The 22,895-nt window shown below is 53.4% G+C and overlaps 1 protein-coding gene across 2 annotated transcripts in view; it reads left to right on the top strand.

Moving 5' to 3' along the window:
* Window positions 1-22,895, top strand: part of ZFP64 (ZFP64 zinc finger protein) — an 82,890-nt gene that overhangs the window by 46,770 nt on the left and 13,225 nt on the right. For both annotated transcript variants that reach the window (XM_062204370.1, XM_062204369.1), the window contains one exon: window positions 22,562-22,711. In XM_062204370.1, coding sequence (XP_062060354.1) covers window positions 22,562-22,711 — 150 coding nt within the window. The remainder of the gene's footprint in view (window positions 1-22,561; window positions 22,712-22,895) is intronic.

Raw genomic sequence — 22,895 nt, 5'->3', positions numbered from 1 at the left:
GTCACCCCTAAAACACTGGGCCCATTAGTAACCCCTGGCAACCACTGGCCTCCTTCTGTCTCTGTGGGTTTGCCTGTTCTGGGCACTTTCTGGGAAGGCCGTCTAGCACATGTGGTCTTCTGTGACTGACTCGTTTCACTGAGCGTCCACGTTCAAGGTGCATCTGCAATGAAGCACATGTTAGTTCTTCACTCCCTTCTACGGCCAAATGATAGTCCGTTGTATGGCTGCACTGCATTCTATCAGTTTAGGGAAAGGTTGGTTGTTTTCATTGTTTGCCCTATTTTAAACATGTCAGTATATTCAGGTTTTTAACTATTTGTGAGCTGTTTAAAGATTTATTTATTTGAAAGGCAGAGTGACAGAAAAGAGAGAGAGAGAATCTTCTATGTTGGCTCACTCCCCAAGTGCTCACAACAGCCAACACTGGGCCAGGCTGAAGCCAGGAGCCAGGAGCTCCATCTGGGTCTCCCATGCAGGTGCCAGGAACCCAAGTCCTTGGGTCATCATCTGCTGCTTTCCCAGGGGCATTAGCAGGAGGTTGGATCAGAAGAGGACTTGCGCCGGCGCCATGGCTCAACAGGCTAATCCTCCGCCTTGCGGCGCCGGCACACCGGGTTCTAGTCCCGGTTGGGGCACCAATCCTGTCCCGGTTGCCCCTCTTCCAGGCCAGCTCTCTGCTGTGGCTAGGGAGTGCAGTGGAGGATGGCCCAAGTCCTTGGGTCCTGCACCCCATGGGAGACCAGGAGAAGCACCTGGCTCCTGCCATCGGATCAGCGCCGTGCGCCGGCCGCAGCGGCCATTGGAGGGTGAACCAACGGCAAAAGGAAGACCTTTCTCTCTGTCTCTCTCTCTCACTGTCCACTCTGCCTGTAAAAAAAAAAAAAAAAAAAAAAAAGAAGAGGACTTGCTTAGCCTCAAACCGGGCACCCTGATATGGAATGGGGATATCCCAAGCGGTGGCTTAACCCACTGCCCCACGGCGCCTGCCCCCTTCATGAGTTTTCACTGTAACGTCTGCTACCTGTTGCGCTGTAACTGTCAGTCACAGTAACTCACAGCTCCTGGGCAGCCCTCCGCAGAGCTGTTTTGATCATCACCACGTCAGCGGGTGCAGTGGGAAGGTGGCCAGCAGCCAGTCAACTTGGGATCTGACTTGAATCGTTAGTGATGAACCCCTTGTTGTGCGGCCAGAACCCCATGTTGGAAATCTAGGAGAGCCAGGTGCATTGGTCCACACTTGTGCGACACGCGAAGCCGAGCCCACTGATCTAGCCCTGTAGCCTGTATGGAAATTGTAGCTTGTGGCAGGGAAACAGAAGGCTTCCCTCTCAGAGGAGTATAAAGGGTGCCAGTGCGGCCGGCGCTCTCCTGATTTCTAATAAACTAACATTCATTGAGCACGGACAGTATCCTGGGTACTTACCCGTGGCCTCCCACAACCAACTCTGAAAAACCAAGGATCCGCAGGAGAAAAGCACCATCCATACACACGTCCCAGGCACCTGCGCTTCCTTAGCCACGTAGATGCGTCTTTATTCGCATTTTTAAAAACACATTTTGTCAGGACAGTCAATATTTTATGAACTCAAAGATTTTAAGTAAAATAGTATTTTAGAATCGTCTCCTTTGAGCCAGTCTCTGCTTTTTTTTTTTTTTTTTTTTTTTTTTGCTTTATTGTTATCCACTATGTTCAAAGAGTTAATTTATTAAGTAGTTCAGTTTCTAATGCTCATTGGTGGTTCTTGAGCAGTCATAACCATCACTTATCTTGGGCTATATTTTTCCACGGCTGTCTTTCCCTGGGAGGCGCGTCAGTGGATGTGGAAGGTGGAGTTGGGTGTAACTGAGTTGTTAGGAAGAGGGAGGCCCCAGGGAGTCGGTTGTCTGCCACTTCACGGGTGGATTCAGTCTGGGGCGCACGTGTATGGTGCTCCCAACAGCGGCCAGGAGCCCTGTGGCCTCAGCCGGGCTCAGCCAAGGCCCTGTCTTCGGCTGCTGCTTGCCCTCTGTGTGCTGATCCTTGTGCTCCAGTGTTCTCGCCCAAACTTGGATCTGAGGCTGATTCTGCCCGGTCCCCCCTCCACCCACCCCCACCACAAAGGGGCTCAGTCGACGTTCATGGATCCCATTTATTGCTTCAGTGTTTCCTGAGCACCTACTATGTGCAGGAAGTTAACTGAGCACCTACTGGGTGACCTTGCCCTGTGGCATCTACCTCCCAGTGAGGGACAGTCACAGAACACCCGAGAACACCATCCAGGGCCCCAAAGCGGATCCGGGCTATGCAGCGATGGCCGAGTGGGGGGTCGCGCCGCTGAGGGGCCTGGGCCTGGGCCGGCTGTGGGGCTGCGGTTATAAACCGGATGTTCTGTTTGGAACAAAGCCAGGGAGGGGAAAACAGGGAGCCGTGTGGACATCCAAGAGAGGAGAGGAGCCGGGGCAGGGGGAGCGCCCGGGAACTCAAACCCTGAACCAGGCCGCAGCAGGTGCAGGACCGGGGAGGCGGAGGAGGGCGGGCTCTGCCCACCCGCGCCCCGCATCGCGGTCATGGCCACCGCAGCCCCCTCCGTCCCGAGGCCGCTGCTTGCGTGGGGCAGGAGGGGTCCCTGCCCTCAGCGCCCAGTTTGGAAAGGCAGACCAGCAGGTCGGCTCTGCGCACCCCAATCGGGGCCGGGGGCCTGGCGGAGGCCTGCGGGGCCCCGGAGGGCGCGGGCCACGCCGAGCGGAGCGGCCGCGAGCAGCAGCCGCACAGCCCGCAGCCAGGCGCGGGCGCCCCGGCCCACCCGGCCGCCGGGCGAGCATTCTGCGGGAGGGAAAAGGCACAGGGGGAGGCTGAGGCCGGGAAAGGGCGGCCAGTGCTGCCCCCTCGCGGCAGAGCGCCGCAACAACCACGAGGCGGGGCTCAACTCATTTTTAAGTTTGATTTTAAAGGGGGTGGGGGTGAAGAGAGAGATTTTCCCATCTCCCCAAGTGGCTGGAGCTGGGCCAGACCCAAGCCAGGAGCCCAAAACTCCAAACTGGGTCTCCCACGGGGCTGCAGGGGCCCAAGCACTTGGGCCGTCTGCTGCTTCCCAAGGTGCCTCAGCAGGAAGCTGGATTGGAAGCCAAGCAGCCAGCACTAAAACTGGCCCTCTGATGTGGGCCGCCAGCGTCCCAAGTGGAGGCTCGACCTGCCGTCCCACAATGCCAGTCTCACCTCAGATCCAGTTTTAGGAAGAAGAACAAGTCCAGGCCACAAAGCAGGCCAGCGTCTGGATTTCCCCGTCACACTTTAGATAAGAATTTACTGTCTGGTGTCTGCGTGGCATGGTTACCACTCAGTGATAACAGCCACGTGGAGGGCCGTCCTGAGGGGACTCCATTCGCCCCCTGCTCCCCGGCTTTGGCCTCCTGATGGGGGGAGCTTCCCCGACTCCGCTGATTTGGGACAAAGCTGTGGCTCGTTTTGGTCGGTGGGATGCTAGTGGGCCTGATGGGGAGAGGTGCTCTAAGCTGGCATTGGGACGTGGTGCCTCTCCTCGCTCTTGGAGGCTCTGTCATGGAAAAGGTGCCCTGAGCAGCCGACAGCCAAGGAGAAAGGAACACACATGGGATGCCCCCCCCCCCAGGAGTAAACCCCTCAGGGCCACAGTGAAACAGAGGACCGTGTGCAAAGCCTTGACATTAGAGGTTGTCACATAGAAAACATTGCCTAACATGGTGGACTCCGCGTGCACACCCTCAGCTTATGATTTCCTAGTGAGTGGCTGTGCTCAGTATTTGGGTAAATGGACCCTACAATTACTTTCTTTCTTTTTTTTTTTTTTTTTTTGTGACAGGCAGAGTGGATAGAGAGAGACAGACAGACAGAAAGGTCTTCCTTTAGCCGTTGGTTCACCCTCCAATGGCCACCGCGGCCGGCGCACCGCGCTGATCCGATGGCAGGAGCCAGGTGCTTCTCCTGGTCTCCCATGGGGTGCAGGGCCCAAGCACTTGGGCCATCCTCCACTGCCTTCCTGGGCCACAGCAGAGAGCTGGCCTGGAAGAGGGGCAACCGGGACAGAACCCGAGGCCCCAACCAGGACTAGAACCCGGTGTGCCAGCGCCGCAAGGCAGAGGATTAGCCTAGTGAGCTGCGGCGCTGGCCCAAATTACTTTCAACACAGACATGGTGGGGAAAAGTATTTGTGCTTATAATGTTTCTTCTCATTGTTTTAAAGATTTATTTACTCCTTCACTTGAAAGAACAGAGTGACTAAGAGAGATGGAGGGAGGAGAGAGCTACTCTTCACTGGCTCATTCCTCAAATGGCTGTGACAGCCAGGGCAGGACCAGGTGAAAGCCAGAAGCCAGGAGCTCCGTCCCAGTCTCCCATGTGAGTGGCAGGGATTCAAATGCCTGGGCCATCATTTGCTATCTCCCAACCACCTTAGCAGGAAGCTGGATTGGAAGTGAAGTAGCTGGGGCTCGAACCAGCAATCTGATATAGGATCTAAGTGTCCAGGCAGCACCTTAACCCATGTGCCCAACATGTGCCCCGGATTTCTTCCCTCTTCCCTTGCTTCCTTTTCCTTCTTTTTCATTTTTTAGGGTTGATTTTTATTTATTTATTTTTTATTTGACAGGTAGAGATATAGATAGTGAGAGAGAGAGAGACAGAGAGAAAGGTCTTCCGTCTGTTGGTTCACCCCGCTATGGCCGGCGCTGTGCCAATCCAAAGCCAGGAGCCAGGTGCTTCCTCCTGGTCTCCCACGCAAGTGCAGGGGCACAAACACCTGGGCCATCCTCCACTGCCTTCCCGGGCCACAGCAGAGAGCTGGACTGGAAGAGCAGCAACCGGGACTAGAACCTGGTGCCCATTTGGGATGCTGGTGCTGCAGGCGGAGGATTAACCAAGTGAGCCACAGCGCCGGCCTAGGGTTGATTTTTATTATTTGAAAAGCAAAAGCAAGGGGGGGGGAGAGATCTTCCATCCACTGAATCACTCCCCAAATGCCCACAACAGCTAGGGATGGGCCAGGCTGAAGCAAGGATCCAGGAGCTCCATCTGAGTCTCCCAGATGGGTGGCAGGGACCCCAGTAATTGGGCCATCACCTGCCTCCCAGGGTGTGCCTTAGCACGAAGCTGGACTGGAAGTGTAAGCTGGACTGCAACTGGCACTCAGATATGGGATGTGGGCACCCCAGCAGCAGCTCGGCCCACTGCACTGCAGCACCTGCCCTTCTCTTGATTTTTAAATTTGTGGACAATACTGTTTTCACCAAAGGACAAACTTGTCTATGGCACTCCCCATGCAATCCTTGTTTCTTTTAAGGATTTCTTTATTTATGTATGACTGGAAGAGCAACAGAGAAAGAAGAAGAGACACACAGAGAAAAAGACACCTTCCGTCTGCTGGTTAACTCCTCAACAGTCAGGACTGGCCCAGCCCAAAGTCAGGAGCCTGGAACTCCATCTGGGTCCCCCACATGAGTACCAGGGACCCAAACACTTGAGCCATCATCTGCTTCCTCCCAAGTGCATGAGCAGGAAGCTGGATTGGGAGTGGAGCAGCTGGGACTCAAACCGGTGCTTGGATATGGGATGCGGGCATCCCAACCAGTGGCTTAACCCACTGCGCCACAGTGCCTACCCATGCACAAAGGTTTTTTTAAATCAAATGGAATTGGGTTCAAACACCTGCTCCAAATCTTCTTAGATATCTGACCTAGATGAGTGGCCTAACATCTCTGAATCTGTTTATTCTTCTGTATAACAGGAGTAGCAACAGTGCCTTCATTACAACGTTATTATTATTATTATTATTATTATTATTATTATTATTTTACAGATAGAGTTAGACCATGAGAGAGACAGAGATACAGTGAGAAAGGTCTTCTGTCCATTGGTTCACCCCCCAAATGACCACCATGGCTGGCACTGCACCAATCCAAAGCCAGGAGCCAGGTGCTTCTTCCTGGTCTCCAGTGCGGATGCAGGGGCCCAAGCACCTGGGCCATCCTCCACTGCACTCTCAGGCCCCAGCAGAGAGCTGGACTGGAAGAGGAGCAACCGAGACTAGAACCCAGCAGGCGGAGGATTAACCAAGTAAGCCACTGCGCCAGCCACCTCATTATAACATTATAAATAATAATACATTATATTTATAACATTATAAAAAATAATACAGGCTATGTACCTGGCACATAGGATGTCAATTAGTGTAGTCCTATTCAGTGGTAGCTCTAATAATCAGGTGTGTGTGTGTGTGTGTGTGTTAGCTGGTCGTGCAGCCATCCAATGAGAATCCACATTCCCAACCTCCCTTTGGCCACATGACTACATTCTGGCCAATGGGACCCAACCAGGAAGTGACACACACTCTTGGTCACCTCTATAAAAGGCGCTGCTTGCTCTCCTCTTCCCCTTTCCTCTCCCGGTGGCTGGGTCGGTGATGTGGGTCTTTGCCTTGAGGAACACACAGAGGGAACAGCAGAGCAATCAGCTAGAAAGAGATGGGTCCTTGGATGATCTTTTGGAGGTTTGTCCAGCAGAAATAAACCTCGTATTTTGTTCAAGTCTGGTTTGGGCCTCTGTTCAAGAACCCCAAGCAGTGTAACTGAAGACAGGATCACAGTGGGGCCTCCTGGGATGGCTGAAGACATAAGTGTTGCAATCACGTCTGTGTCTCTCACCAGTGCGTCTCCAGCATGCCTGGCACAATGTATGTGCTCAACAAAACCAAAACAGTCATTGTGATTCTACTGTAAAATTCTTTCCCAGGCTCATTAGCAGGGAGTTGGATTGGAAATGGAGCTGCTGGGACTTGAGCCAGTGCCCACGTGGGATGACTGGGATGCCAGGGATACCAGCAGGCAGGTGCTGTAGGCAGCGGCTGGGCCAACACAGTGGCCCCTCTCTGGCCCCTTTTGCAAGCAGACAGATAGGTTCAGGAAGGCTCCACCCCCATGACCTCATCACCTCCCCAAAGCCCCGCCTCTGGGCTACGGCTCCATCCCTGTGAGGGTGAGGATTCCAACATGATATCTGGGGAGTGGGGGACACATACTCAGAGCACAGCACAGGGGAAAGATGGGAGTGATTGCATCACAGCCTGCCTGCCCTCCCCATCCCTCCCCTCATCTCCTGCTTCCCCACAGCTCCAGCCAGGCCGAAGTCTCTCAACTCCCATCTCCTTACCCGTCCCTCACCTGAAACCCTCTCAGCCTCACTTTTTGTTTTGAAAGTCAGAGTTACATATAGAGGGGAGAGACAGAGATCTTCCATCTGCTCATTCACTCCCCAAATGGCCAGGCTGAAGCCAGGAGCTTCTTCCAGGTCTCCCATGTGGGCGCAGGGCCCAAGCACTTGAGCCATCTTCTGCTGCTTTCCCAGGCCAATAGCAAAGAGCTGGATCAGAAGCAGAGCAGCTGAGACAGCTGGGATTCGAACCGGTGCCCATATGGGATGCCGGCGCTACAGACGGTGGTTAACCCGCTGAGCCACAGCGCCGGCCCCTTGGCGTCACTTGTTTACCTGCCCAAGGCCTCCCTGCTCCACTGTCAGGGTGCCCGATGCACCCCTGCAGGAGGCTTTCCTTATCACCCTGAGTTATCACCAACTGTTCACTTGTCATCCTGCCGCACCCCTAGAAGTTGGCACAGCCATCCCCAGTGGAAGCCCAGGTAATGTTGTTAAGCAGATGAACGAATGGCTCTGAGGTGTCACTAGGAGCAAATGTCACTCATGGAGATGTTACCAGACCTGAAGGTGATGGTCGGGCCGGGTAAATCCGTCTTTGCCACAAAGGAAGGGAAACTTCCCTCAGACAAGTGGGACGCCTGAGCGCCCCAGGCCTGCCACACCCTGTTTTCAGAGACCATGCCCTTGGTTCAGGGGCTCCCAGACCTGTGGGAGGCAGAAGGAGAACCGGAGGCTGTTTTCTCGATAAACACAGGGCATTCTGCATCACCCAACAGATTCTAGTCCATGAGGGAGACACGGTTGGCGTGTGAGGACACAGACACAGTGGAGGAAATGATAACAAATGCACAATGGTAACTTCTATTTTTCACGAAGACTGTGCCCTAGTGACTTTGTCATCAGTTTTCTTTTTAATTCAAAAAGTACTATATGCTAATAGAAATGGAAATGGGTGTACTTTGGCATTTCCTAAGAAAGTTGAGTGTGAGCGTATGCTGTGGCACCGTGCATAAAATCACCAAGGGACCTGGTTAAATGCAGACTCTGATTCCAGGGTGCCTCAAAATGTAACATGCACACAGGGCACCCGGGACCTTGTTCAGTGCAGCTTCTGGACCCAGGGACTCCGTCCTGCATGGCCAAGAAATCTGTGCAAGAACGGTCATAGCCCCGTTGCCCATGAATTCCAAAGTGGAGATTACCCATAAGCCTTGGAGGTGAAGACAGAATGTGATACGGTCACAGCGTGAAGGCCACGTGAGAGCAACAGCAGACGCCAGCTGCCTGCGGGAATGTGTTGAAGCTCACACTCTTAAAGAAGCAACAGAAGGAAAAACACTCAAGGTCGGAAGAAAGGCAGAACTGAGTAGCAGGGGCCAGTGCTGTGGCACAGCAGGTTAAAGCCCTGGCCTAAAGCGCCGGCATCATATGGGCGCCTGTTCTAGTCCCGGCTGCTCCACTTCCAATCCAGCTCTCTGCTGTGGCCTGCGAAAGCAGTGGATGATGGCCCAAGTCCTTGGGCCCCTGCACCTGTGTGGGAGACCCGGAGAAAGCTCCTGGCTCCTGGCTTCAGATCGGCACAGTTGCAGCCGTTGTGGCCGTCTGGGGAGTGAAACAGCAGATGGAGGACCTCTCTCTCTCTCTGTTTCTACCTCTGTAACTCTGTCTTTCAAATAAATAAAATAAATCTTAAAAAAAAAAAAAGAACTGAGCAACAGATCGTTTAGGTGACAAAGCAACTCTTCAATAATCGTGACAAAGTTGGAGCTGGCAGAGGAAGGTGGTGGGGGAAGCAGAAGCAGGGGAGGGGCTTCCGTGGCTGAAGAATGTTCTAGCTCTTAAGCTGCCAGTGTTCCATGGGTGTCTGTTTTGTCCTTTGTACACATTCTTGTATATAAGTCAGATGTTATAAGATTTCAAATAGTCTGTAGCAGGCTATCAGCTGTTCAGCCTCACCACAAACACTTCTGTCCCCAACCTCAGGGACAGCAGGTTCCCCAGTAGCCCACGCATTCACAAATTCCTGTTGTTATATACAGCCATGTACACCCGTACACACCAGAGTCACGTACTTTCCGTCATAGGGATATTTCAGTATATCCTGAAGGGGAGTCTGCATCACTGCCTACGGAAGGCGTGCATTATTCTTTATTTATTTACTTGAGAAACAGAGCAAGCTCCCATCCTTTGCTTCCCTCCCTAGTTGCCCTTAAAGGCCAAGGAGCCAAAGGTGGGAGCCAGGAGCTCAACCCAGATCTCCATTCTGGCTGGCAGGAACCCAGCTAGTTGAGTCATTGCCCAGGTGCAATGGGTGCACATTAGCAAGAAGCTGCAGTCAAGACCCAAAGCCAGGTATCGAACCCAGGCACTCCAGTGTGTGATACAGGTGTCCGAGTGTTGTCTTAACTGCTAGCCCAGACACATGTCCCTACATTAGTCTTTCTTATGGTTGCATAGAATTTATTCCACTGTATGAAAGTACTATTATTTAGTTATTAATTTTAATTGATAATTTTTAACTATAAAGTAGTATGTGAATACATTTCCTATTTCTTAAAATTTTTGTTTATTGGGGCTGGCACTGTGGCATAGCGGGTTAAGCTGCCACCTGCAGTGCCAGCATCACACATAGGCACCAGTTCAATTCCTGGCTGCTTTACTTCTGATCCAGCTCCCTGGTAATGCACTTGGGAAAGCAGCAGAAGTCGGCCCAAGTGCTTGGGCCCCTCACCCACGTAGGAAACCTGGAAGAAGCTTCTGGCTCCTGGCTTTGGACTGGCCCAGCTCTGGCCATTACCACCATATGGGGAGCGAACCAGTGGATAGAAGCCCTTCCTCTCCCTTTCTCTCTCTAACTCTGCTTCTCAAATAAAATAAATCTTTAAAAAAATAATTTTTGTTTATTTTCATTTTATTTGAAAGGCAGGGAGACAGAGATTTTCCATTTGCTGGTTCACTCTCCAAATGCCTACAACAGCCAGGGCTGGGCCAAGCTGAAGCCAGGAGCACAGAACTCAGTCCAGAGACTCAAGTGCTTGAGCCGTCACCTGCTGCCTCCCAGAGGAAGCTGGACAGGAAGCAGAGGAGTAGAGACTTGAACCAGGCATTCTGATGTGGATGCAAGTGTTCCAAGTGGTGACTTAACCACCGTACCAAATACTCACCCTATTCCCTTTAAAAAGAAAAGAAAAACAAAAACAGGCCTGTTGGCACAGTGGGTTAAGCTGCCAACACCAGCACACCATATGGTTCAAGTCCCAGCTGCTCCGTTTCTGATTCAGCTCCTTGCTAATGTGCCTGGGAAGGCAGCAGAAAATGGCTTAAGTACCTGGAGCCTTGCCACCTACATGGGAGACCCAGATCAGGTCCTGGCTATTGACTTTGGCCTGGCCCAGCCCCAGGCATTGTAGCCATTTGGTGAGTGAACCAAATGGAAGATCTCTTTCTCTCTCTCTGTGACTCTCCTTCTCTGTCACTCTTTAAAATAAGTAAAATAAGTAAACAAGTAAAATAAATCTCAAAAAAAAAAAAACCTAAGCAGTACTAAGGATGATATTCTCATATTTACATACACAGAGAGAAAATTTAGGTTTTCCTATCTGTCCTCTTCCAATCTACTCCCCTCACCAGCCTTGTTTAAATTGTAACTAGGATGTATTCCCAGAATTTGCATACATATCTATTTTATCATCCAAAACATAGGTGGATCTGAAATTTATTTTTATTTTTATTTTGGCAGGCAGAGTGGACAGTGAGAGAGAGAGACAGAGAAAGGTCTTCCTTTGCCGTTGGTTCACCCTCCAATGGCCGTCGTGGCCGGTGCGCTGCAACCAGCGCACCGCGCCGATCCGAAGGCAGGAGCCAGGTGCTTATCCTGGTCTCCCATGGGGTGCAGGGCCCAAGCACTTGGGCCATCCTCCACTGCACTCCCGGGCCACAGCAGAGAGCTGGCCTGGAAGAGGGGCAACTGGGACAGAATCCAGTGCCCCGACCAGGACTAGAACCCCGTGTGCCGGCGCCGCAGGTGGACGATTAGCCTATTGAGCCGCGGCGCCGGCCTGAATGTGTGTTTATATACCCATGTGGAACTTGGTTTTTGTCTTTACTGCAGTATATCCTGGAGCTCTTGCTATGCCTCTCTGTAACTCTGGCTGATGATTTTTCTCTTGCCTGTTAATCCATGGTATGGCTTAACCTCAGTTCACACTAGCAACCCCCCCCCCCCCACATTGTTGGGCACTTGGCTTGTTTGTTTGTCTTTCTTTCTTTTTTCTTTGAAATGCCGTTACAGAGAGAGGTGAGGCAGAGAGAGAGGCATCTTCCGTGTACTGGTTTACTCCCCAAATGACCACAACCGCTGGGGTTGGGCCAGACCAAAACCAGGAGCCAGGAGCTTCATCCAGGTCTCCCTGATGGGTGGCAGGGACCCAACTACTCAGCCATCTTCTGCTGCCTTCCCAGGCACATTAGCAGAGTGCTGGATCAGAACTGGAGCAGCTGGGACTTGAACTGACGCCCACACAGGATGCCTGTGTCCCAGGTGGCAGCTTAACCTGCTATTCCACAATGCCAACCCCAAGGTTGTTTCTGGATGTTTTTGCTATGACAATGGTGTTGCAACCAATATCCTCAGATAGTCCCCTCTGTCCGGTGTGCAAATGTTCCTCTGGAGAACAAATGCAAAGTAAAATTGACAGGATGTTGCCAAATTGCCCTCTGCAGTGGCTGTAAACCTTCACGCTCCCCCCCCCCCCCCAGCAATGCATGACGAGACCAGCTCCTTGCACTCTTGCTAGCAACCCATGCTGGCAGTGTTCTTAGTTTTTATGGATCTGATGGATGGTAAAAGGAAATTCATGGTTGTTCTACTCCTCCCTTTATAATCACCAAGGCTGATGCCTCTCGTGTTTGTTGTCCAGAATCTGCATGTAACAAGGTCCCCAGGTGATTCTTCTGCACATCCAAGTTTGGGAAGAGTTGAAATGAGAATCTGCATTTAACAAGATCCCTAGGTGATTCTCACCCACAGTGAGTTTGAGCTGTGCAGGGTAGACTTGGAATAATTGGGTCAAGCTCGGCATGCATGTGTGTTTGATTAATCCTTTCTATTCAGACAGGTGAAAAATAGCAGCTCAGTTTATTTCAACTTGTATTTCTGCAATCATAAGTGAGCTGGAAAATTGGCACGTTTTCGTAGGCCGTATTTCTCTCTTCTAGGAACCACTGGCCTGAATTCCCTGTCTTTGCTTCAGACACACCGAAGGTATTCTTTTCCCAGGAATGCTCTCTCCCTGGTTCTGCCCACGACTGGCTATTACTTTTGTGTTTTAGCACAGGGGTCATTTATAGCCAAACTCAGGTGACCGCGCACCTGCCCAGTTTTGCCCATGTCCCCTCCTGTTCTCTGAGATGACCTTGTAGGTTCTTTCATTGGTCACTTCTCTGGTTACCCTGCTGGACTCTGTCTGTCTTAGACGTTGTTCTATTTCCAGCATCTACCATTAAGTGAGGCAATTGTGTGGGCTCGAAAACTTATCAGAGGAACAAATCAATGCAAACTGGCAAAGGTCACGGTGAAAAAGTAGCTTTGCTCCTGTCTGGCTTTCCAAGCCTTTTGGGGAATCATTTGCATCCAGATAAACATTCATTTGTCCGTTCGGCATTCACGGTGGAATGACAGAAGTTAGCCGACCTGGCTTAGGAGAACATGACCAGGACAGGGTGCTCACACCCGAGAGGCCCATGAGGCCCATGACAGAGACAGCTTTTGTGTTTGGATCTATTTCTTTCTTTCTTTCTTTCTTTTTTTTTTTTTTTTTTTTTTTTTTTTTTGACAGGCAGAGTGGATAGTGAGAGAGAGAGACAGAGAGAAAGGTCTTCTTTTGCCGTTGGTTCACCCTCCAATGGCCGCCACGGCCGGCGCATCATGCTGATCCGAAGCCAGGAGCCAGGTGCTTCTCCTGGTCTCCCATGCGGGTGCAGGGCCCAAGGACTTGGGCCATCCTCCACTGTACTCCCAGGCCACAGCAGAGAGCTGGCCTGGAAGAGGGGCAACTGGGATAGAATCCGGCACCCCAACCGGGACTAGAACCTGGTATGCCGGCGCCACAAGGCAGAGGATTAGCCTGTTGAGCCACGGCGCCGGCCATGAATCTTTTTCTTTCTCTTTAAAAAAGCAAGCAAACTTGACTCTGTGGCTGTATGGAATGAAGGGAGCTGGCCCGAGGGTGGGAATTCTGCGACTCAGAAGAATTGAGTCATGCCCCATAGGCCTCCTGGCTGCAAGATGATTCCTGTGTGTGCCTGGGTGCTGGAACTACCGATTCCAGGTGAGTGCTGGCCACTAGGATGGACGACTATAACGCGTGCCCTAATATTATAATAACTGTGGACCCTCTGTGAGCACTGCCTCCGTAGTAGACATTGTTCTGTGCAGTTTGCACACATTCATTCACCCTCCCAGCATCCTCCCTGTAGTAACAGGGCCACTGGATTAACAAAGAGATGGGCCACAGGCAGCTGGCTCAGGTTCACCTGAAGTCACAGAGCCAGGCTGCCTCCAGCGCCCACCGTCAGTTAGGACCTTACACACCGCTGCAATCTGTAGACGACGTGCCGGGAGACTGCAACAACCGGGAAGACGTTTTGTGCACAGAGGTGCATTGTCTCTCTTGTCAAAAATACTTACGACCTGGGAAAATTAGAGATTCTCCATGTTTTTCCCACAAAATGACAAAACTTGAAAATTTTCTCTGTGAAGAAAGCAGCTATGTGACAACTACTTTTAAAAAAATCAAGCCAGGCCGGCGCCGTGGCTTAACAGGCTAATCCTCCGCCTTGCGGCGCCGGCACACCAGGTTCTAGTCCCGGTTGGGGCACTGGATTCTATCCTGGTTGCCCCTCTTCCAGTCCAGCTCTCTGCTGTGGCCCGGGAAGGCAGTGGAGGATGGCCCAGGTCCTTGGGCCCCTGCACCTGCATGGGAGACCAGGAGAAGCACCTGGCTCCTGGCTTTGGATCAGCATGATGTGCCGGCAGCAGCAGCCATTGGAGGGTGAACCAACGGCAAAAAGGAAGACCTTTCTCTCTGTCTCTCTCTCTCTCACTATCCACTCTGCCTGTCAAAAAGAAAAAAAGGAAAAAAAAAATCAAGCCAATACAGAAAAAATAAAGGAGTAGCCAGTTTCCAAGGGAAACATGACTGGAGCAAAGAGTTTGGAATGCACATTCCCCCATGATTCTCTTGATATGGGACATTTTTGCTGAAGCAATGCAAAGTTGTCCATCACCCTTAGAAACCTCTGCTGCATGTTTAGACTTAGCAGAATCCTCTTACCTGTCTAAACAGCTTAAGAAACAGTGTCTGTGGGCTTGGAATCCGTTTAAGATATGGTGAGACACGTTCTTCAGTTTAATTTGAAAAAAAAACAAAAAACCGGTTTAGTATCAGGAAAGATGAAATTTTGGGGGAGTGTTTCCAAAAGTTCATGGAAAATGGATTTAAAATGAGTTTATTTTGGTGTTAAAAAAAAGTTGTTCAGCCATGGTTTTTTTCACACTACACAGTCTCCATAAACTTTCTGAAGGCCCTCTTGTATTAGCTGGAGTTCAATGCAAAAGAGTAGCCAACTTGTACCTAAGGACTGGGATTGGAGGGAGGATCCTGACCTAAAGCATAACCAATGATCCTTTGCTCTCATGAGCAGGGCTGTAGGTATATTGTTCTAGTTCTTCAGCTGTGGTCCTTGAAATCAACTCATCACAACATAACCTGATCATCAACTTAACTTAGGACTCACAGTTTGAATGGACGTTTGACAAGACAACCCTTTCAAAAATAAAACTACACATTTGTGGAAAGCATAACATAGCTGTTATATTTGTGGAAATCATACTTCATTTTCACTGTTTTTGGTTGAGATTTCATATTCAGGGAAAATGCAAATCAAGGCCAAGTGAGATAGAATTTTGTATCAATGTAGACAGCAAAAATGAAGGCACTTGGCAATACCAAGTGTGGGCAGCGTCACTTGGTGGATGACTTTGCCAGAATCTCTTGTCCCACAGGGTTAACTCTCGTGAACCCCAAAGAGGCCCTGCAGAGCTCCAAGTGCCGGAGAACAGAGGAACCAGCCATGGTGTTTTGTTTTTAAGATTTATTCATTTATTTGAAAGTCAGAGTTACACAGAGAGGAGAGGCAGAGAGAGAGAAGAGAGGACCTCCATTCGCTGGTTCACTCCCCAATTGGCTGCAACCTCCAGGGCTAACATTGGGCCATCCTCGCTCCTGAGCAGGGAGCTGGATCAGAAGCGGAGGGTTGGTCCTGGATGCCACAGGCACGGCGAACCGCCACGCCACAGCAGCAGCCCTAGAACTGTAGTTTAAGGAGTACTTAGATGGGGGGGGGGGGGGATGTGTATTTAAATGGGCGCAGGGAGAGATGCAGGAGCGGTTGTCAAGCAACCACGGGTAGACCAGATCAGTAACGATGCCGTGCCAGGTACCAGGCACTGACGGATCCGACGGGGTGCACGTGGGCGAAGAAGGGTACACACGCATCCACACGAACGCACGCGGGGCAGCGGGGTCCCCGGCGCACCCCCTCCTCCCGGGTCCCGGTCCGCCGTTTATCCAGTATCCCTCGGGGCCATTCCCCGAAGGAGCCCCCGTGGACACAGGCCCATTTCCTGGGTGTTTCCAGATGGCTTTAGGGATACCCGCAGCTGCCGCGACACGCTGCAGGAGCTCCTCCAATTCCGGGAGAGTTAACCTCAGACGGCCCAAACGGCCCCAAGGCCGAGGGAAGCGGCTCGGCCTTAGAGGCGGCCAGGCGCTGGGGGCTGCGGGCTGGCGACGCGGACCCCCGGGCGCGTTCTCCCGCGCGCCGCCCCGCACACCTGCCTGCGGCGCGGGCCAGGAAGCGGCCTCCCGGGCCGGGCCTTTTTCGTAACTAGGTTCCCCCCCCCCCCCACGTGACTTTCAGGTTCAGGCAAGCTTGGGGCACACCCCGGCCTCCAGGTGAAGAAAGCGAACACCTGGGTAGGTAGGCGTCGTTGCTGCCCCCCATGGGCGCCGATCACCCCTCGGGTGTCAAGGGGCCCGGCCAGTCTGAGCACCAAGGCCAATTAGCTCGGTCCCCCGGGACCGGGGCGACCGTGCACTCGACTCACGCGGCGAGGGGGCGGGCGCGGCGCGAAAACGCAGATTCCAGAACTTTCAGATCTGCTTTCTTAACCGGCTCCTCCGGGAATGGTGGCTCCCCCCGCCCCCAGCCCGCCCCCCGTCGCCACCTCGCACTTGGGAGCAGCTCTGGGCTCCTTTAAATTGTAAATTCGGCCAAGGCGGAGAGCCGCTTCACCCCCGCCTTGCCTGCGCATCCGAATGACCCGAGGAGCTTTTTAAAAACACACCAAGGCCCAGGTCCCGTCCCAGGCCAATTAAACCCGAATCCAAAGGCGCGGCCTGCCCAGCTGCGGCCGCACCTGGGAGCTCGTTAGAAATACAGACGCTCGGGCCCCGCCCAGGACCCGCCGAGGCGGAATCTGCATTTAACGAGTTCCCGAGAGACCCGAGCGCACGGGAAAGTTGCCGGAGCGCGGCGCTTCTGAAATGTTAATGGGCAGGCGCAGCACCTGGGGAGCTCGTTAAAATGCAGACGCGCTCGCTCCCACTTTAATGCGCAGGCGAATCACCTGGGGAGCTTGTTAAAAATGCAGATTCTGATGCAGCGGGTCTGGGGCGGAGCCCGGGCGGCCGCGTCGGTAACGAGCTCCCGCGTGGAGGGGCGCGGCGCGGGCGGCCAAGCGCACCGGACCCCGGAGGTCTTGGCTCCGGGCCCATCGGCCGTCAGCGCTCGGGATAAATCGCCCTGCGCCGCGCAGGAGCCGACTCGTCGGGGCGAGCGCGTTCCGGAGCAGCCGGGCGGATGTCCCAACTCCGGCGCTTCGCGGCGTGAAGTCGGCCGCGCGTTATGTCGCGGCGAAAGCAAGCCAAGCCCCAGCACCTCGACTCCAAGCAGAGGCGCTTGGCGCGCCAGGGCGCCGCGCCGGCCCCGCAGGTGGCGGAGGAGCCGGGTGAGTGGCGCGGCGTGGGGGCCGCGCGCGTCCACGGTGCGGGCAGGGGGCGATGGAAGGGCGGGCGACGCTTTGGGTTCTGGCTCTGGGACTCTGCTGGGGTGCCTCAGGATCCTGCCTTTTAAACTCCTTCCCCCTCCCACCGTGGGTGCCCCCAACCAGTACCCCCGGCCCTGGTGAACGAGGGGGGTCGCCTCCGAACCCTCTGGCGGAGTGCTCGGAGACCCCCTTGGGGGCTGATTCTGGGTGCGCAGACACTCTCGCCCTGGTTGTCCGGGCGCAGGGTGGGGTTACCTGCAGAAAGCGCGACTTCCCGGCGGGTGCCAGCCCGGGTAGGTTCTGGGGCGGCCGCCGCGGTGGGCGACCGGGACCGAGCCCCAGCCCCCCGGAGCTTCCGGTCCAGAGGCGCGGGAGAGACGAAGCGCTCCATTTCCCCGAGGGGGAGACGCCACCAAGCCAGGAAGGCATGGGGAAGGGGCTTCGAGCGGCTTCACCCAGGCGGCGGCATCTTCAAGTGAACGCCCGCATGGAGCAGACGGGCGCAGGTGGCGGGGCCCGAGCGTGCCAGGGCCAGGGGGCGGTCAGCTTGGACGTGGAGCGCAGCCGGGCCCGTGAGAGACCTGGCTGTTACTCAGCGGGCCAGGCGACGACACGGTCGGATCTAGCGGGCACAGCCTGGCTGCCACGTGGTCCCAAGCCGAGGAGGTGGACACGTGGGACCGAGACTCCAGGGCTTCCCCAAGGCCCCGTGGCCACTTGGCCCGAGCCAGGGGGAGAGGCGTGTTGTCTGCGCGCAGTCCCCGGGGGCGGGTTGGAGAACTTGGCCTTGGAGGGCGCTTCCCCTGGCGCTGGCTTGCGCTCGAAAACCCGGGAGGTTCCTCCTCCTGCCCATCCCCCTGCCTTGCTGGTGCCCTTTACTCCAGCGGGAAGTGGAGAGCCGAGCTTCAGCCCGACTTTCTCTGCTCGCCCGCGTTTTGCTGGCGCCGAACTCGGGGAGGGAGATCTGCCCGGTCCCCACCCAGGCTCACCCTGCAGAGCGCGGGCTCTGCCGTCTTCTGAGCCAGCTTCCAGAAGTCGGGCCGGGGTGCACACCTTCCCGCGGAGGTGGGGGTAGGCAGTGGTGGAAAGCAGGCTCTCCTGAAGCCGTCGTTTCTAGTAAGAAAGCTTGCTCAGGTGGAAGGACCGGGGGAGGCTCCTGTTGGGGGAGCATTGGTAACCCAGAGCTGAGTAGTCCCAGGCTGGAGTTCAAAGTCGCTGTGCCTCGCTGCTTGTTGGTCTTGCAGGCAGCACTGGAAGGTGCCTTGTGGGGCTGTGCCCGGTGCACGGGCTGCGGGAAAGGTGTTGTGTGTTTGGGGAGAACTGGGGGTGCCCTCTTGGGAGCAGGGTGTGACCCAGGAGTGTGCCTCCTCCCCGGGGTGGGGGCAGGGAGGAGAGAGCAGTCTTCCAACTCCTGGTTCTGTGAGGATGAGCAGGCTCCCCCTTTAGCTGTGAGGGTGGGCCACATAACCTGAAACCCAAGTCTCTCTCGGAGAGAAGAGTAATGGGACTGTTAAAAGGTAGGCTTGCTGTCAGCATTAATAAAATAACAAAGGGGCAGGACAAGGACCTCAGCACACCAAGGTTCTCAAGGGGTTAAACTGCTCAGACTGCTGAACTGGTTTTTTTGAAATTATATATATATATATAATTTGAAAGAGTTACAGAGAGGCGGAGGCAGAGAGAGAGATCTTCCATCTGCTGGTTCATTCTCCAAATGGCCATGACAGCCAGAGCTGGGCTGATCCGAATCCAGGAGTTTCTTCCCCATCCCCCACATGGGTGCAGGGGTTCAAGCACTTGGGCCATCTTCCACTGCTTTCCCAGGCACATTAGCAGTGAGCTGGGTCGAAAGTGTACCAGCCAGGACTCAAACCGGTGTACATGTGGGATTCTGGCACTGCAGGTGGCAGCTTTACCCGCTATGCTACAGCGTGGTGCCCCTGGTTTCTGACAGTCACGTGTTGCCCACCTCCACTGCCAGACTGGGTGAGTGTCTTTGGGCTCCTAACAGCCTCTGTCTAAAGCTGGAGGGAGTCTCGGGACGCCCCAACGCCGCCTCTCTTGGGCTCTCCCAGGTCGATCCTTCCTGTTGGATGTGCTTCTCTGCTGGCTTTAACCCACCTGCCTGCCTTTTGCCTGTTAAGTTTGCAGTGCAAGCATTTCCTTTCCCAAGAATCTGGTAGCTCTGGAGCGCACAGAGTGTATGCGCATAGCAATGAATGAAACTGGTAACAAGTAGGCAATGTAGGCTGATACAAGTCTGATCTTCCTTCTAAGTCTGGAGACAAGGGCCCGTTTTACAGCCATGGGAATAGAGTACCCGTGTCCCGGGCTGCGCAGCTAATAAAGGGTGGAACTGGAGTCTGAATGTGTTCGGCTGCTTCCCAGTCAGTTCCCTTACCCGCTGTGTTCCATGCTGCACCTCATTGGGGTCTCAGTTTTCAGCCTTTGTGGCTTCTGTGCGGTAAAAACCCTCTAGGGTTTGCTGGTTTTCTTTTCTTGACATGAGGATTGCTAAAGAGTCTGAGGCTTTGCTGGCGTTCTCCTGCGAGGCACCGTGGGTTGGGCAGGTGTGGGCTGCGGTCAGCTGCAGGTGGCCAGCCCCGTGACCTGGGGTGTCCTTTCCCAGCCGATGTCTTCGTTTGTCCCAAAGAAGTGTTCAAAGGGCGACTCCCACTCCAGCAGCGCCAGTGTCCCTGGGGAGCTTGTTAGAAATGAAGTTACTGGTCTACCTCAGTAGATCCAGCAGTGAATCCAGCCACTTGTGTGGTTTTACTTCTTATTAAACATTTTTTAAAAAAGATTTTCTTTATTTTACTTGAGAGCTAGAGTTACAGACCGTGAGAGGGAGAGAGAGAAATGTCTTCCATCCACTGGTTCACTCCCCAGATGGCCGCAACGGCTGGAGCTGTGCCGATCCAGAGCCAGGAGCTTCCTCAAGGTCTCCCACGTGGGTGCAGGGGCCCAAGGACTTGGGCCATCTTCTGCTTCCCCAGGCCACAGCAGAGAGCTGGATTGGAAGAGGAGCAGCCGAGACTAGAACCGGCACCCACGTTGGATGCTGGCACCGCAGGCAGAGGATTAACCTACGGCGCCATGGTGCTGGCCCCTATTAAACATTTTACAAATGTGTTTATTTGAAAAGCCGAGTTGCAGTGAGAGGGAGTTCACTTCCCAAATGACTGCAGTAGCCAGAGCTGAACTCCACCTAGGTCTCCCACCTGGGTGGCAGGGGCCCAAGCAGTTTGGGCCATCTTCTGCTTTCCTAGGTGCATTCCCAAGAGCTTGATCGGAAGTGGAGCAGCCAGGACTCAAACCAGCATTCATCGGATGGGATGCAGGCGCAGTTTAACCCATTGCACCACAGTGCTGGCCTCACCCCTTCCTGTATTTTTAAACAATCTCCGAGATGATCCTGATGTCTTTGTATTTGGGAACCCCTTGTTGTGGGCTGTGCTGCTCAGATTGCCCAAGTGCAGATGGATCCTGTAGGTGTGGGATGGGCCTGAGCTTCTGACAAGCTCCCAGGTGTGAGGCTGGTGCTTCGGGGACCACCCTTAGGGTCACAGGGGCTCATGGGAGCCCCTGTTTTATATCTTTGGTAAATCTTAACTGATTTACCAAAGATATAGAACAGAGCACAGTGAGGTAGTCGCCGAGGGAGAGCTTTAAAAATGCAGGTTCCTGGGCGCTATCCTAACTCTCCTGCTCCAACCCCCGAGTCTTCAAGGCTAGGGTCAGGCCTGGGGAACTTAACCTGTGATTTAGATGCTGTGGGGATCATACTTGGAGCAAACATGGGTTAGGACTAGTGCAGGCTTCCTCAGCCTTGGCTCTGTTAACGCTGGGGCCCCATGATCCTCTTTTGTGAGGACCGTGCTGTGTGTGGAGGTTCCAGCTGCATCCCTGGCACAATGAGAGTTCAGGTGTGTCTTTGGTATGCTGACTTCACTTCCTTTGGAGATATTCCCAGAGGTGGGATGGCTGGATCACATAGTCCATTTTCAGTTTTCTGAGCAATCTCCATACTGTTTTCCATAATGGTTGTACTAATGTGCACTCCAGTGAATCAAGGGTACCCTTTTCTCCAAACTTGCCAGCATTTAGTTTTTGATTTTTAGATAATAGCCAGTGCAGGTGCAGCGAGATGATTCCTCATTGTGGATTTCATTTGCATTTCCCTAATAATCCTGAGTGGTTTTTTTTCCATGTGTGTTGGCCATTTGTAGTTCTTCCTTTGAAAAATCCCTCTCCATATCCTTTGTCCTTTTCGTAACTGGATTGTTGTGATTTGGATATCAGATGCACAGTTGGCAAACACTTCTCCCGTTCTGTGGGTTGTCTCTTCACCTTGCCAATTGCTTCCTTTGCACACGTGGTTTTTGTTGTATGCTTGAAATTGGAGCCAAGTGAAGCTCCAGCGTTGCAGATGGCTGTCCTTACGTCTTTGTCTTTCCCTTCTTCTGGGTTCACGTTATTTGTTGAAACAACAGTCTTGATCTGCAACCCGTCCCCTGGACGGCAGCAAAACAACTATCAAGTGTGAGCCTTCCATAGCCTCGTGGCGATTGCCGTGGCAGCCAGCCTTGCGGTTGGCTCTGAGATTCCTCTTCACTGTCTCAGAATTCAAGTTCATTTCATTTTACAGAAGTTACTCGGATTAGAAATTGTCTTTATAAAAGCTCGGTCTTCGTGAGCTTTAAGTGCTGAGAGTGCTTCAGCCTGGTTTGTGTCAGTTGTTTGCGATGGTCTTAGTGCATCCCTCCATCCCCCCACTCCTGGACGTCTCAGGAAGAACACGTGTGCAAGACTAATTGGAGCGTACATTACTTTGATTTTTTTTTTTTAAAGATTTAGTCATTTGAAAGGCAGTTACAGAGAGGCAGAGGCACAGAGGTCCTCCTTCCGCTGGTTCACTTCCCAGATGGCCACAACGCTGGATCTGTGCCGATTTGAAGCCAGGAGCTTCTTCCGAGTCTCCCATGGTGGTGCAGGGGCCCAAGAACTTGGGCCATCTTCTACTGCTTTCCCAGGCCACAGCAGAGAGCTGGATCGGAAGTGGAGCAGCCGGAACTAGAACTGGTGCCCATATGGGATGCCGGTGCTGCAGGTGGTGGCCTTATTGGCTACACCACCACTCTGGCCCCAACACTTGGATTTTTAAGAAGTTTTTTTTGGGCAGGTGGGTGAAAGGAGATGGAAAGTAAGCTCAAACCTACATAGCCTAAAACTTGTGTGGCAGTTCTATTTGAGAAATTAAATGAAACTTCTTACCTTGATTTCAGCCTCGGAACCAGACGATGAGGTCCTGAGACCAGCCTGCCCCTCTGCGGAGAATGACGGCGCTGAGAAGGCCCCTCCCACTGCCAGTGCCTCGGAGTCAAGGGAACAGACGGCAACCCTTGGAGAAAGGACGTTCAACTGTTGCTACCCAGGTAAAGAACCTGATGGGCCAGGCAGTGGGCGTGGGGGCGCTGTGCGTCTCCTTGTTACAACGCGAAGGCGTGGACGTCACACATAACAGCCTCCCTGCCGCTCACCCTGTTTCTGGATCTCAGATCCACCAGGACGTCACGTTCAGTCCCCCTGTTCGGAGGCTTCTGCTGGGGTCACGTCCCA

This window comes from Lepus europaeus, chromosome 10 (genome assembly GCF_033115175.1).
Source record: "Lepus europaeus isolate LE1 chromosome 10, mLepTim1.pri, whole genome shotgun sequence".
NCBI classification, from domain to species: Eukaryota; Metazoa; Chordata; class Mammalia; order Lagomorpha; family Leporidae; genus Lepus; species Lepus europaeus.
The sequence above is the reverse complement of the archived record's forward strand: the minus strand, read 5'-3'. Positions and strand labels throughout refer to the sequence as shown.